The sequence below is a fragment of the Rhamphochromis sp. 'chilingali' genome (assembly GCF_963969265.1).
Source record: "Rhamphochromis sp. 'chilingali' genome assembly, chromosome: 15".
In the NCBI taxonomy this organism is placed as follows: Eukaryota; Metazoa; Chordata; class Actinopteri; order Cichliformes; family Cichlidae; genus Rhamphochromis; species Rhamphochromis sp. 'chilingali'.
In genome coordinates this window covers 16,944,970-16,960,585 of record NC_137942.1, presented here as the reverse complement: position 1 = coordinate 16,960,585, position 15,616 = coordinate 16,944,970, and the positions used below count along the sequence as shown (strand labels likewise).

General features: G+C 39.1%; 2 protein-coding genes across 2 annotated transcripts; both read left to right on the top strand.

Moving 5' to 3' along the window:
- The first annotated feature begins 361 nt into the window (after positions 1 to 361).
- drc3 (dynein regulatory complex subunit 3) lies at positions 362 to 7,422 on the top strand. Its single transcript, XM_080905263.1, has 11 exons — positions 362 to 819; positions 913 to 1,029; positions 1,141 to 1,307; positions 1,391 to 1,537; positions 2,011 to 2,364; positions 2,437 to 2,610; positions 2,694 to 2,825; positions 2,991 to 3,061; positions 3,319 to 3,442; positions 3,768 to 3,899; positions 4,364 to 7,422. Exons 1-11 carry the CDS (start codon positions 660 to 662, stop codon positions 4,457 to 4,459), a joined length of 1,674 nt encoding a protein of 557 aa, XP_080761389.1. The 5' UTR covers positions 362 to 659; the 3' UTR covers positions 4,460 to 7,422.
- An 834-nt stretch (positions 7,423 to 8,256) lies between these two features.
- On the top strand, positions 8,257 to 15,473 carry gid4 (GID complex subunit 4 homolog). Its single transcript, XM_080905975.1, has 6 exons — positions 8,257 to 8,635; positions 9,067 to 9,126; positions 9,934 to 10,041; positions 10,596 to 10,697; positions 10,794 to 10,924; positions 13,970 to 15,473. The coding sequence occupies exons 1-6, from the start codon at positions 8,411 to 8,413 to the stop codon at positions 14,031 to 14,033; spliced, it is 690 nt and encodes a 229-aa protein (XP_080762101.1). The 5' UTR covers positions 8,257 to 8,410; the 3' UTR covers positions 14,034 to 15,473.
- Positions 15,474 to 15,616: the final 143 nt, after the last annotated feature.

The window sequence follows — 15,616 nt, the reverse complement described above, 5'->3', positions numbered from 1 at the left end:
AACAATGCAGACAAGGATTAAATCCTTGGAATATAAAAAATGAACGTTCATTGTTGTTGACTATAAATAGCTCATATCTTGAAAAAGCTACCTACCCCCCAAAAAAATTCACAAAATGTGTGATCCCAACTAAACACAATTTCGACTTGTGGTGCTTTTATGAATATAAGACATACATGTACATTACAAGATAACCTCAGACTTAAAAGACAGAATGTATGGTTAAAGCAAACCTCTTACAGAGTCTTGTCTCAGGTTGATGCCTTTTTCAACGGGATCAAGTACTTGAATGCAGCTTAAAATGAACCTGTTGCTATGTAACTGAGCGTAAACAACAGGGGTAAGTAGCGGCATACTGAATTTATCGATAACACCAGCTGGTTTTCTGTATTTTTAAGCGTTTTACGGTGACAAAAACAGCAGTAGTTAGGTTTGGCTTTGGCTAAATTCATTTATTTATTTCTTAGAGAGCCAATGACGGTGTTTGGCAGTATATTCAGAGCAATATCCTCAAATTTGCATACAATGATGTGAAAAAGCATTTACCCCCTTCCTGGTTTCTTAAGTTTTGTTTGTTTTTAATGACATATTTTTCTTTTTTCTTTTTTTATCAGAGTGTAAAGTGATGCCAAGTCTGTCTCCGGTCACAAAACAGCAGCATGAGCTCGGAATATATTATCTCTGAGCCCACGTCGATGGACAAAGAGATCCTGCAGCATGCTGTGCATGAACAGTTTAAACCAGATCACATCCTGCGTTTTCCAGATACGAGCCAAATCCACTTTAATGAAGTCCAGAAATTAAGACTGGAGTACAAAAGTAAGGGGAAATCATGAAGGTGATGAGGAATGTAGCAATGTTTAGCATGCTGATTTTGTTTGAGTGAGAGGATGCTTTTTTATACATTTTCAGACATCCTGAGGATTGATCACTTATGGGACTTCTCATCTTTGTCCAAACTTGAGTTAAATAACAATGCTATAGAAAAGATCCAGGGACTGGACCATCTGATTAATCTGACGTGGCTTAGTAAGATACAAAGTTTGTTCTTGTTGACCAAATGATGTGTAGGCACTGCCATCTTATATCAGCTCAGAATCTACTGGTAATGATGAGAGTCATTTCGAATGTGTCCCTCAGATCTGTCATTCAACCAGATTGAGAAAATAGAGGGTCTGGAGTGTGTGCAGAAGCTTGAAGTGCTGAATCTATCCAACAACAAAATCTCTGTCATTGAAAATATGGACACACTTGAGAACCTAACTCACTTCTTCATTTCAAACAACCTAATTGGGCAGTTGGATAATGTAAGAAACGTTTCTGCATTTGCCATGCAAGTATGGGGAAACATTCATGTGATACTGTTTAATTAACCTAATGCATTTCAAAGGTGCTCTACCTCAGGAAGTTCAAGAACCTGGCAGCGTTCAACCTGTTTGGAAATCCTTTCCTAAACGAGGGTGATTACAGATTTTTCATCGCTGCCTACTTTCCAAAGCTGATGTTCCTAGACTCCAGAATACTTGACCAGAAGACAGTAAGTGCAAACCCAATCTACATTTTGTTCTGCGCTTACCTTTAAAGTAGCATTTACATACACATTTACAGAGTATGAGTATACCCAAGCCTAGGACATGTATGAGGACAGTGAGACAGTGGTGAGGTGTGCAGAAGGAGTGACACATTAGTTCAAGATGGGGATAGGATTACACCTGAGCCCCTTTTTGTTTGCAGTGGTGATGGACAGGTTGACTACGATGTTTGCAGATGAAAATGGGATCCGTAGTGAGAGTAGCGAGCAGGTGGAAGAGAGTCTGGAGAAATGGAGGTGTGCTAGAGAGAAGAAGGAAGGTCAGCAGAAGCAAAACAGAGTATGTGTGTGAATGAGAGGGAGACAGATGTAACAGTAAAGCTGACTGTACCCAAGCTTGTTTGAAAGTCATCCTCATGTGCATTTATGAATTGCTGGTTGATGCAGAGTAACAAAATTTTATTTCTGTGTACGTACAGAGAAAGGAAGCATCTATCAAATATCACTATGTCCTTGAGAAAATGAGACTTGAAGAGCTGGAGCTACACCAGGCTGATGAGGCTCGACAAAGACACGAAGCTGAGCTAAAATTACACCGAGTACTATCTTTTTTTTGTGACTCATCTGTTGATTTGTATACATACAGTCTGACACTTATGTTGTCTTTTTTGTTGTTTTTTGTGAAGGATGCCTTTGTGGAGTTCCTTAATGGCTCTTCTCTGTTTAAGACCATGTTTAAAGATGATCCAAAAGCACAAACACTGCACTGTGCACCAGGAATGGATTCTCTGATTCAAAGATATCTTTTATCATCCTGGTTTCCTAATCCATGCGTGCATTGTTATTATTGTCATAGTACAGGCTAAACCAATCATTCCTTTTGGTTCCTTGACCTTGCACTTACGTTTGAGCACCAAATGGGGAAGCTGTGTACACAGTTATTTGAAAGGGGCTTGGCTGAGCACAAACGAAGGGAGACAGAGGTGAAGTCTTTCTTCAGTTGCCAAAAAAAGGCTGTGACAGACTGCCAGGAGAAGGCATCGCAGATGTTAGCAAAGTTTAATCATGAACACAAAGAGGCAAGCCTTTTCCGTGTGCACAGTGATTTACATGAATGCAGTGACTCAGCATGAGATGATATTTTGTGTTTTCTCCTTTAAAGCGGACAGAAGAGTTGCAGCAGTTATCAGACCCAGAGGTACGCAAAGTCAAGATTGACCACTGCAATGGTGAAATTAACCGGCTCTGTAAAAACCTCATGACACTGGAGTTTCAGCTGGTCAGCGAGATGGAGGTTAGTGTATGCTAGAGTTTGTACACTTGTATAATTTGTAAAATATCTCAATGAAATCTCATGAAATTTCTTATTTTATAAATTATGTTAAAATACTTGATATGTCATGAGACTGTATGTCTGTGTTTCACATTTAATCAAAGTGATGCTGCTTGGTCATTTTAGGAGAAGATCAAAACTTTTGAGAGCAGAATCTCAGACATGGTTAGACACTTCAGTGAAATCGCACAGGGGATATATCCTTTTTTTTTTTACAGGAAAATAACAGAACTGCCTCAAAAACATTCTAAAAACACTCATTACTGTATGCTAGTAATTATATAGTCATGAGCACTCCGACTCACTGGTGACCTGAACCTGCAACCTTAAACTGGATAAGCAGAAGAAAGTGGTTCATCAACTCACCAGAGTGTCGTAGCACAAATGAGGGTTTAATGGGGTTTAATCAAACAGATGTTTTCCTGTGTGAGTGATTTCTTTAACAAAACAATACGTTCTCCCACTGTCGAGATCTTGAAGATGACTATTATCAGAAGATGCAAATAGTTGCTGCTAAAATCTTGCAGACAGTGGCCAGAGACACCCGGAAGGAGGACTTGCCAGATGATGTTATAATGGTCAGTGTCGTCCTTTATAAGCCAAACTGGTATTACAAAATATATGGTTACAAATATATGGCTGGAAAAACAACCCTGCAAGTTTCTGTCTCTGTTCAGGTCTTTGTTAATCTAACAGATAACTGTGCATGAATAGAGGGTGCAGATCATTGCGTGTAGTTTTCAAAGAGTGAAAAAAGAAAAAGAATCAAAGAAAATACAAAAACTGCATTATATTTTTTTCAATTCCAGATCAAGTATAATATATTTCTTCAGGTGAGCTTAAAACATGGTGCGCTAACAGTATCAAGGCCTCATCCTGTCACTCCTATGTTTTATATTTTAGCTGTTTGAAGACAGAGATGCAGTGATAGATGCACTGGCCACAGCCCACGATAACCACCTCCTGAAGATCAATGACCGAGAGACTCAGCTAACTACAGGCATCAGTGCCTGGAAGGAGGCCCTCATTAAGGGGGTAGAGAACTGAAATTACACTAAACAAACAGTCTAATGTAAAGTCGACATATAAATCTTGTACTTACCGTCATTTCTTTATATGTTGCTTCCAAGTAACCAAATTTTTTTGTATTTTTTAAGTGATCTTGAGCAGTAGTTCTGTAGGATTTCCAATAGTGTTTCTTGAGAGAACAGAATCCAAAGAAGAGATTTGAATGTCCTTCAACTATTCCTGAAAACTACGACTAAGAGAGTTCAAACTGTGTTGAAGAATAAAGGTGGACATAATAAATACTGATTTTCAGGCTCTGCTTTGTTTTCCAGTTGTTTTTTACGCCTTTCAATAAATCACTGCATGCATTTCCCATTTTCTTAGCAAAATATAAAGAAATGAGAGGGGGACTCAAGACCTTTGCACTCTATTTTAATATTTCTTTGATCAAAGACTATTTATTTGTTTGATGGCTTTGTTGCTTTTTACAGATACGAGATGAGGAACTGAAGCGGAACCGCATGAACATCTCAGACATCCACAGATATGTGGATAATTTGAGGGAGCAGCTGGAGGAGTTGATATAGTGGAAACCACTTGGTGGCCTCAAGAACACTTCAAAAACCACTGTCAGTGAATACAGTTGTATTCACAAATGAGGGTTCAAACACTACCGCTAAAAGAGAAAAAAAAGATACAGAGCAAGAACCTATACTCGGGGCATGAGCTACTGTGCTGTGAAAAAGTATTTAACCCCTTTCTGATTTCTCTGTTTTGTGTGTGTGTATTTATCACAGTGGCTCTGTGATGTACTTGCACATTCGTTCTGCAAATGAAAGGTTGCTGGTTCAGTTCCAGGCAGAGACACAAATCCCCTTTGGGGGAAGGAAAGGCATCTATACAACCACCTCTGCTCACAACAAAGAAAACTGCAGTTCACTACAAACAAATTCAGATAAGACAACATCAATTGCCCTGAATTTCTCTGTAAAAGATTCATTTATTGGTGAAAAGGCCAAAACGACCAAGGAAAGATAAGCAAAACGGTGGAGAGTAAACAAGGAATCTTAAAATCCAAAACCCCTTGAAGAAGTGAAAAGTGGAGGTCGTAGGTCAAAGAAATTGAATAGAAAATAAAGAGAAGAAAGTTATAAGTGCAAAGCGGGAAGTGCTGAATGTCAAGAAAGCACAGAAAGGGAAGAAAAGGAGAAAGCAGCAAGCAAAAATACAAAACAACTGTTGGAAGTGCAGAAAGTATTTGAAGAGGAGAAAAGTGTAACACAGATGGCAAAAAAGAAACTTCAAAACACAAAACGGGAAGCGGAAAATGCCAAGAAAGAATTACAGGAAGTCCTTAAAGCGCATGAAGAGGAGAAAAGTAAAAGGCAGGAGGCAACAAACGAACTGGAGAATGCAAAGAAGGAAGCTGAACAGCTAAAGAAGGAGTTATTGACAGAGGTGGGACCAAGTCATTGTTTTGCAAGTCTCAAGTAAGTCTCAAGTCTTTATCCTCAAGTCTCAAGTCAAGTCTCAAGTAATGTCAGGCAAGTCAGAGTCGAGTCTCAAGTCACTGGTGTAAAAGTCCGAGTCAAGTCACAAGTCTGAAACTTTGAATTTCAAGTCCTTTCGAGTCTTTAAAAAAAAAAAAAAACGAAAAAATAATGTTGCAGTTATGCTAAATGTAAATATTAGACCATGTAATTTTAAAATCTGTGTTTTTCTCAACACATGACAAAATAGTGAACTTAGAAAATATACACAAATTGTGAAATTGCACCTCTTTAAAATGCAGCTCAATTAAACCTAGCTCCAAGAATAATTTTCACCGACAGTTCTGAGATAAGCTGCATGTTATTCTTGGATGCGGTTGTAGGACCGGCTTTAAAATCGCATGACAAAAATATCATACACATTAAAAAAAACTGTATCACCAACGTAGCCTGGACAACATTTGCTAGTTAGATGAAGTCAGCTATCTCATCGTAGCATATTTATATGCATATTTATAATCATACGGTTCTTGGAGTGAGTGCATACACTCATGAAGTTTAGTAACTTCCGGTCACTGCAACAAGCCCAGGTACAGTTTACCGACGGATGGGTGCAGGACCTTGAAATGCACCGTGTAGAACGAAAGACCATCGTACCTATCATAAGTTTACCAGTCTCACAAATCGTCGTCATAAATACACATTCGTTAACCGTTTATTAATAGGACCTTTGAGCTCAACGGTAATTAATTAGCAGTGGAAATAATTTCTGGTAGCATCACAGAAATGTAGCAGTGACAATAATACTGTATGCTGTAATCGCACTGGGCAATTAGTGATACAAAAAACCTGTTTTATCCTGTGAATAAAAGTATATGTTTTTGTCAATGTACCATAATAACAGAGGCGAAACGCAATATTGTGTCAGGACAATTCACTATTTATGCACAATAAACACAATAAATAAAGGAGCATAGCGCGACAATTTCTGTTCAGTGCCAGACTTGCTTGTAACCTATATCACCAATTATGTTATGAAAATGACGTATTAACTACAACAGCAGACTGACCTTCGTGTAAATGCTTGGAGCAGACTAACCTGTGAGCTGGAGTGTTCTGGGACGTGATATTTGATCTTTGAATGGCTGCAATCCAGGCCATCCGTCGCCTCTTTGTTACTTCAGAAACATGGCTAGAACAATTTCTCTTCAACGACGTAATCCGATAACAACCGATCTCTTTACCCGTCGGCTTCCCGTGGCTGTCATGCGACCGGCTATTGCAGTTAATAATACAACGGCTTCTTGACATTTTTGTGTTTCTTTTTATCGCTGTGTAACTGATTTCAATTGAAAGCCTGCGTGCGCTAGTACCGCTTGCCACGAGTTCCCAGAATCCTTTGCGGTTCTACCCGTGAATGACGTCACATTTTCAATCTCTATATAATATGCATGTTAAATTTTATATTTGGGGTAAAATATCAAGTCTTTTCAAGTAAACCGGTTCAAGTCCAATTCAAGTCCCAAGTCATTGGTGTAAAAGTCCAAGTCAAGTCACAAGTCTTACAACATTTTTTCAAGTCAAGTCTAAAGTCATAAAATTAATGACTCGAGTCTGACTCGAGTCCAAGTCATGTGACTCGAGTCCACACCTCTGGTTATTGAATGTCCAGAAAACACTTGAGGAAGAAAAGGGGGTAAACAGGAGGCAAGAAATGAGACTGAAAATGTAAAGAAGGCATTGTTAGAAGCTCAAAAAGCACTTAAGAAGGAGAAAAAAATGCAAGAGACAGCAAAGGCAATGCAAAATACAAAGAATGTTGAAAATATAGAGATCAAATTACAGGAAGCCTGGAAAGCATTGGAAGAGGAAAAATGTAAGATAAGATAAACCTTTATTAGTCCCACACGTGGAAAATTTTGGTCAGTGTGCAATGCAGTAATGTATTCACAAGTTTGTTTGTTGATGTTATTTTTTTGTCAGAGACTGTTTGCAAACATCTCTTGCTTTCATCCCCCTGACCCCCACCCCTACCCCTGCCCCATTTCTTCCCACCACCCTACATCATCCACTGATATTCCTGACTTAGGAAACACCCAAGTGGACATTTTTTTTACATAGAACCAAATGTACTGATGAAGACATCATGGCCACAAGCTGCCCCAGACCATCCACACTACCACCACCATGTTTGACTGTTGGCATGAATAAACTAATATATTGGTATAAATCAGAAAGGAGGAAAATAGTTTTTCACAGCACTGTAAATGAGCATTAGTCTAGAAAAGACGGTGGTGTATGTGAATAACGTGTCTTCTTTTTTCCATCATGGATGTTTAACCTGTATTTGTGGACGGTACAGCAAATTATGTTTTTTTGGGAAGCGTTCCTGAGTCCATGCACTGGAATAGCACCTGTGTGTAATGCAGTGATTTTGAGCCTTGTCTCTTAGGCAGAGATTTTCTCTGAATCTTTTGATGATTTTATGTGCTGTAGATGAAGAGATATTTAGTATTTACAATTGCATGTTATGGAACTGAAATTGTTACACAATTTGTATACACTGTTTTTTTCCAGATTGGTGAGCCGTTGACCATTCTGCTCTTTTGTTTACCTAATTATGTAATTGAACTGCTGTGAATTAACCTTAATTGATCTCAACACTTTCTAAAATATTGTATGATTCTATGTGTGATTTCAGCACTTCAGCACTAAATCATGCAAACGTGAGTTGGTCGCTGTCTGTGTTAAAGTGTATAAATAAAGCTACTGTTAAAAGAAAAAAATCTTGAACTGCGTGAGATTTGAATACAATACCCAGAACAACTTTCGGTGCCTTTTCCAATAAGAATCCAGCTGAAGCAGCCGCGCGCCAGTTCCCAGCCAATCAAATTCAGGGAAGAGGCGTTTGGCAGAAGCGAGTTCTCGGACTAGGTTTTCATTTGAGCGAAGTTTTGGAGCTCTGAGAATTTACGTAGCTGACAGGCCCTCCTGTCTCAGCACCCACTTTTTCTCTCTGCAACTGCGGTGTTCCCGGTGACAAAGCTCATGACGGTTGCTGACGGTGGCACCTTATCGCTCGTCATGCCTGTCCGAGCAGAGTACCGCGGCACCACCCGATCGGCCTGCCCATCCTCGGCCTCTCTCGTCCCCCCTGCCCCGATCAACACCCACCAGCCGGGGGTGGCCACCTCGCTTCTGTACAGCGGCGCACAGTTTCGTGGATACCAGAAGAGTAAAGGCAACTCGTACGACGTTGAGGTGGTCTTGCAGGTAATTTTGTGGTCCTGTATAGTTATATACAAAGTCTGCATATGAGTAGACTCTGTGCATCCATAGTTGCTAACTTGCTATCTTTCCAGATGTTAGCTTCATTAGCTCATTTTTTGTTTTTTGTTGCTTTTCCTACATGTTGAGCAAATTTTGAGCTAGCTTAATGACCTTATGTCTTCTTTTGGAGTTTGAATTTGGGACAACTTGGCTTTAAAAACCGATGTTTCACAGACAAGTTGGCGTTTAACCCCCCCCTCAAAGCTACCTAAATTGCAGTATTAATATAGCAGCTGGTGTTGACACAGCTAATATAATATTTCCCATCTCGGTGAGCTTTCCCACCAACTTACAGACAGTTTTCTTGTTACCATGAAGGATTTTGTGCTCGTCATGTGGAACCATCAGTAAAATATGTGTTCTGTCTTTCTCAGCATGTGACTGTAGAGGACTCGTATTTGTGTGGCTACCTGAAAATCAATGGCCTGACTGAGGTAAGTCTCCCAGCTACATCATGAGTAGTAAGACTGACCTTTATTCTTTTGAAGTCGTTCCACTGACTGGTTTCCACTCGCTTTAAGCAGACTGCAATGTGACAGAGTACATTAGACCAGTGGTTCACAACGTTTCCACTTCAAAAGCAAAAAATCTTAAAAATGTAATCAATCAACTTATGAGTAAAAGAAGAGCCAAGTTTAACTTTAGTTAAATAATGGCCAGCTTGGTTGCATCAACCAACTCCTTTTTTTTAAAACTTTCCCTAGAACAATCCCATTCATTCAACTTAAGCAAAGTAGATTTGGCTAGATGTGAGGCCTTTAGGGCTAACCACACATGCTTAAGCTCAAGTGTCAGCTGTATACCCATTACATTATGTAACATATGGAAGCAAAAAGGTCAGGGGGATCTTGGGTTAAAGTTCAGCTTGGGCAGAGCGAGTGAAAGATGAGAAGTCAGGTTGTGAGTGAAGGAGTTGTATTAAAGCTCACCTGGTATCCATGAGAAAATTAAAGCAAGGGAGCATTCCTCTTAATGCTGCTTTATTATTTTTATATGTTATACAGTACCATATTTTAAGAAATTGTGAAAGCAGCCAGATGAAAAGGAATAATGCACTACATCTATTCTGCTGATCCTGAAGCTTAAGCCCTGCCCATCAACATGTAAATCACAGGAAATCTGGACATTTGAATAGGTTATTTGCACAGTGCAGGATAAATGCAGTTTTAAAACGAGTACCAAATCACGTTGCGAACAGTCCCGTTTTATCTTTCCCTCCTAATTCATTCTGTGTCTGGCAGGAGTATCCGACTCTAACAACGTTCTTCGCTGGAGAAATGATCAGCCGGAAGAGGCCATTTTTAACTAGAAAGTGGGATGCGGATGAGGATGTGGATAAAAAACACTGGGTAAGTCGTGCTTTTAGTTTTCTTCATCATTGATTTTTAAGTTTTTGGACATGTGTCAGTTTTCTCTAGCTTGGAAAACTGGATACCATGACACAGCTTTTTCTCAAAAGGGCACAGTTAAAGTCGCCACAGCTCCTTATCTAACCAGTTTGAGGGCAGTTTGTGTCCTCATGTCTTTCAGGAAAGCCTTTCCTAATGTTGTGTGTGGAGGTCATTGCTTCGCCATTCCTGATTTTTCAGCTAACAATGGGTGTTAAATAACACCTATTGTGTTATTTAACACTTATACTACTTTATCCCCTACTTTATCTTCTACATGGCAGAAGATAAAGTAGGGGAATCAAACAAAGCCTATTTCACAACAGTTTTGTTTTTTTGTTTTTTGACCTGATATTAAGGAGTATGAGTAGCACAGGTGTTACTAATGATGCAGTGCTTTAATTAATGTGATTGCTGACACCTGTTTACCAACTCTTTTATATCCAAATGGTTACTGTCAGAAGATCTGTTGCAGATGTTGGTATTTATTTCCTGCTCTTCTGTTTTGTCACCAGAGCAAGTTTAAGGCTTTTTGCAAATATGCCAGGAACTTCAACTCTGATGACTTTGACTATGATGCACTGGAAAACAGTGACTATATCTTCATGAGGTGGAAGGTTGGCACTCTGTCATTCATTTTAGCTGTGAAATTAATTTGTGCATGTTCTCAGCTTGGGGTCAGACTTTAACCTCCGCTCTTGTTGTGCATTCAGGAGCAGTTTCTAGTTCCAGACCACACGATCAAAGATATCAGTGGTGCCTCCTTTGCAGGTTTCTACTACATCTGCTTCCAGAAGTCCACAGCCACTATTGAGGGTTACTATTATCATCGGAGCTCAGAGTGGTAATTACTAATCATTAAAACAGTTTTCACACATGCACCTCAGCCGCGTGACTTTGCATCCATGTGTTTGTTGGAATGTTGTGTAAAATTTTGCAAATCGTAAACTTTTATTCATAGTAGTACAAATAAAACGATCAAATGTACCATTTTAAGAAAAATATTAACTCATTTGTAATTTGACGCCAGAAACGCGTCTCAAAAGTTGAGAAAGGGCTGTGTTTACCAATGTGTAGCCTCCTATTTTCTTAATCTTCTATAAACTACCTGGAACAGACAAGTTCAGCTGCTGGGCTTTCGTCTTCATAGAATTGTAGCTGCCCGAGTTGGCTTTGTTGTACGTTTTGTTTCACTATGTGCCAAATGTTTTTAGTTGGTGAAAGGTCTGGACTGCAGGCAGGCAGTTCAGCACCTGGACTCTTCAACTATGAAGCCATGCTGCTGTAATTGATGCAGTATATGGTTTAGCATTGTCTTGCTGAAATATTGAAGGCCTCCTGTGGGGAGAAAAGACTTATGGATGAGAGGATATGTTCTAAAACCCGCATATACCTTTTATCACTGATCGTTAGGGATGGGTATCGTTTAGGTTTTAGCCGATACCGGTGCCAAATCGGTACTTTTGAAACGGTGCCGGTGCTCAAACCGGTGCTTAAAGAATGGAGAACACAAAATTGGTCCAAAAACCTCTCATGTTCAGCTGTTTTTTGTAAAAAGATAACAATGTTAGCCTTTTCTGCAGCTATGGGGCATATATGGTATCACTCTTGGCTGGAAGCAGTGCTTAAACAATGGAAAAAACACAAACTTTGTCCTAAACCTCTCATGTTTAACTGTTTTCCACTTTTTCTTTGGTCATTTTAGCCTTTTTAGCCAGGGTGAAGGGAGTATCTGCCATCAAACAAGAGGACAGCCGCATGTAGCTATGATGATGTTTGCTAGTTCACCTTACATGCATTAATGTAATAACGTGGTTAGCCTACTCAACGTAAATTAGCTACTCACGCAGAGAAGAACGGCTGCTGCCACCATCATCCGTCATCATTTCTGCTACACTGGCAGGGCTAGGGGCCAGGACTCTCCTCTTCGTGTTTTTGGGGGATGTTGCATAACAGGCAACCCGCCCGCAGTAGATGCGCTCGGTGTGAGGTCTCGCAGCAAGCTATCAAATACGGCGCATTTCTGGGCTTTTAAAAAAAACGCTATGCGTCGCCAGGTGTTTCATCAGATTTGAGGTGTTACCTCCTTTGACAGTATCACAGTATCAGCTTAAAGCACTTGTTGCAGGCTGCTGAGTTTGCATATTTTGCTATGAAGTACAGCCAGACTTTTGACCGCTTCGCCTTGGACATTTTTAATCTGTAGCTCTGCTCTAACAGAACGTACGTACCTGGCCCCGCCTACTATCCTCGGAAACGTAAAATGATTGGCTAGAATCTAAAGTGTATCACAGCTCAGGAAAAAAAAGCACCGAAATAAAGCACCGAAATGTGCGCTGCTTTTCGGTCTGGTTACTACCGTTTATGTCAGAACCGGTGCCATCATGGCACCGGACACCGGTACCCATCCCTACTGATCGTGCTTGTTCCAGATGTACAAGCTGCCAATTATAGGCACTAATGCACTCATATACCAGAGAGATGCTGGCTTGTTAGAGTATTGACCACCTTGTTGTTGGCAATCTCCTTTTTTGTCATAAGGACCAGCTTTCTTATTTTTCAAAAGGTATTTCAATTTCCTTGACCTTCAACACAATCTGAATCTGAATTAGAGAAGCAGAAACAAATGAATTGATGATTTTTAGTCTTGTGTGCTGATTTCTTCAGATTCTCAGTCTTTGATATGATACTGTAAATCAGATATTCAGTCTTCACAATTCTGTGTTATGAAACGTTTTTCTGAATTTGTTCAATAGTTTCTAGATGCGGTTTCCTGTCGATTGCTAAGCTCCAACCATCCTTGCTTCTGGGAAACTTTGCCTCTCTTAGATAAACTTTTCAGACATGTTGTTACATCAACTTCAAAATGAGTTAAAGTATTTAAGTGTTACACTTGTGCAGTTCAAACATTTTGTTCTGAAATTTACAAATCACTGTTTGTTTTTATTCATTTGTACAAGTTTTTTGGTATTGGGATTGTAAAGGGGAAGAGTAGCAGTGGTAATAAATGCTTTGCTACTGAAAGTAAGCCAGGACTATATGGTGGCTATAATAGCAGAAAAATATAAATTGGGAGGTGGTGCAAAGTGGGAATAAATTGGAACAGTATCAGGGTTATTATGTATCACTAGAGGGAGTCATCCCAATTTGAATAGGTGTACTCACACAACATTGATATAATTCCTGAAGGTAATAATATTTCCTCATGTTTCCTTAAGTTTTAAATTGCTTTCAACAGTCCTTTGTATTCTTTTCTATAACTTGTTATGGCCTCATATTGCTGTCATTTCACTCATGTTACTGACTGAAAGCATTGTAAAACCTGCACAAGTTGTAATGTTTCTAATCTCTCTGTGTGAAGCACATTTACTGTACTTAGAATTAAATGTGCTATATAAATAAAAATTGCCATTTGTACTATTAACTCAGTCAGCCGAAGGACTGATGGGCTTATTCCATCCCAAGGCATCAGTCACCCACAATTGACAAAAATGACTCCTCCTCCTCCTACAGGTTTAGAAAGAATTTAGTCAAACATGCAGACAATGATCACTGTATGATTCTTTACCCAAACCATGCTTGATGTTTAGGGCATAGCTGCCATTTTACAGGCGAAATTCTTAAACGCTGATACATTGTGGTATAATGTGCACAATGTTTGGCTTAATTATTGCAGCAGATGAGATCCTATCAGGAATGTTTCCAGAAGTGTCTCTCTCTTTGCCAGTTGTTTACTTTTTCAAATTAAAACTGAATCTGCGCCATTTGCAAAAACTTTGTTTTCTGAGTCTTAAAGTACCCAAGTAGCGCCGGTTACTTTAAGTTTGCAGTTTTTCACATGAACACATGTCTCATGATTGGTTTTGTTTTTCCAACTTATTTCCTGCAGGTACCAGTCTTTAAGCCTGAACCATATTCGAGAGCACAGTATGCCTATTTACGAATTTCGGTGACGTGGCTGTGCAGGGATGTGGAGTGACAAAAGAAGGTTCATGCTGCCCTGTGCTTAAACGGGATGGAGAATCCTTTAATGCCAAGAATGGAGGTGACCCATTTTCCTCACTGGCAAGGAAAAACACAGCTGGTCAGACACTCTTCTGCTGGACTGCTAGAGAGAAGGCACAGATGAAGAACCATAAGGAAGATCTGTGAGACGTGGAATTTTCTCACAGTTGCTGCGGCAGATTGAAATTTGTTTTCTGGTTTTGTTTGTTTTTCCTGCACTTGTAAAAAAAAAAAAAAAAAAAAAAAAAAAAAAAAAATTCCTCAGTAGTTCAAAACAGATTTCCTCCATTTGTTTCTGTTAAGACAAAGTGTTGCTTTTAAGAGTTGGGGGAAAAAAAGAGTAAAGCTTAATATATTTATCTTATTTGAAAGATACAAAATCTTTGAGGACCTGTGATGATTAACGTGTTAGATGCGCAACAAGCAGAGATGCATGAGAGCTTTTATGCAGGTTCTATATGATCAGGGATGGTATGCTGCTGTAATGTTCAGGCAATATGTATTTTAGTAATCCTGATATGGATGAGCTGGAAATGAGTGAAAACCTTGTTTGTAAAAAGCTGCAGCTTTTTGAAAAATCATCTCAACTTTGTAAAGTGTTTATCTATGCAAGCCAAAGATTAATAATGGGTCGAATTTCTTACACCACTTAATTTTAGTTTTTATTTTAATTTTCAGATCACTTCTGTTTAAGGGAGATTTATTTATTTTAAATCAGGAGTAAAATGTAAGGGGGGGGGGGTTAATTATACTAACCATCAACCTGAAGCACAGCAACTGTAACCAGTGACTCATAATCTAGTTGAGATTGAAAGTTTTTTGGGGGGTTTGTGCCAAGTAAAATATTTCTGGGAAGAGTTTGGAAAACTTCAGATTGAACACAAGAAAATGAACGCAGAGCTCTGACTGCAGTGTAACAAATTGGAGAATCAAATAATGTGTTGCTGTAATGTTTAAAAGCACCTGTGTGTGGTTGTGAAAGCTTGATGGAAAAAGAATAAAACCACCTTTGATGCTTTAGGAAAAACCTGCTGCCTTACAATTTTAACTGTAAAGCTCCTGTTGTTTTTAAGATGGGTGACTAGTTTAATGTTGCTTTATTTGAAATCATGAACATTTAATAATATGAGAGAAACTGTGTGTTATCTGGCTAAGCTAAAGGTCAGACCTCGGGTATAAGTTGATGTGCGAATGCTATTCACACTACAGTCTTTTAACTCAAGCGAGGAGATCGCAGATATTACTATCCTAATGACTCTTGTTACATGATTAACAAAAAACTGTAAAATGTGCAATGTAGAAGAAATGTTTATTTTGGAGTCTGTAATTAAGTTTTATGAAAGATGGTGTATTCTAACTCTGCTGTGAGGAGAAATAAATAACTTTGATACATGTTTGTATGGTTGGCTGCTCTTTAAAGAGTGTTTTATAATAACAGCAATTACTTGGTACATTCTGAATCACATGTAACAGCAGCTAGCAGTAGCTGACCACACAAACCAAACTGCTTTTCTCTTGTGACCAGGGGCCT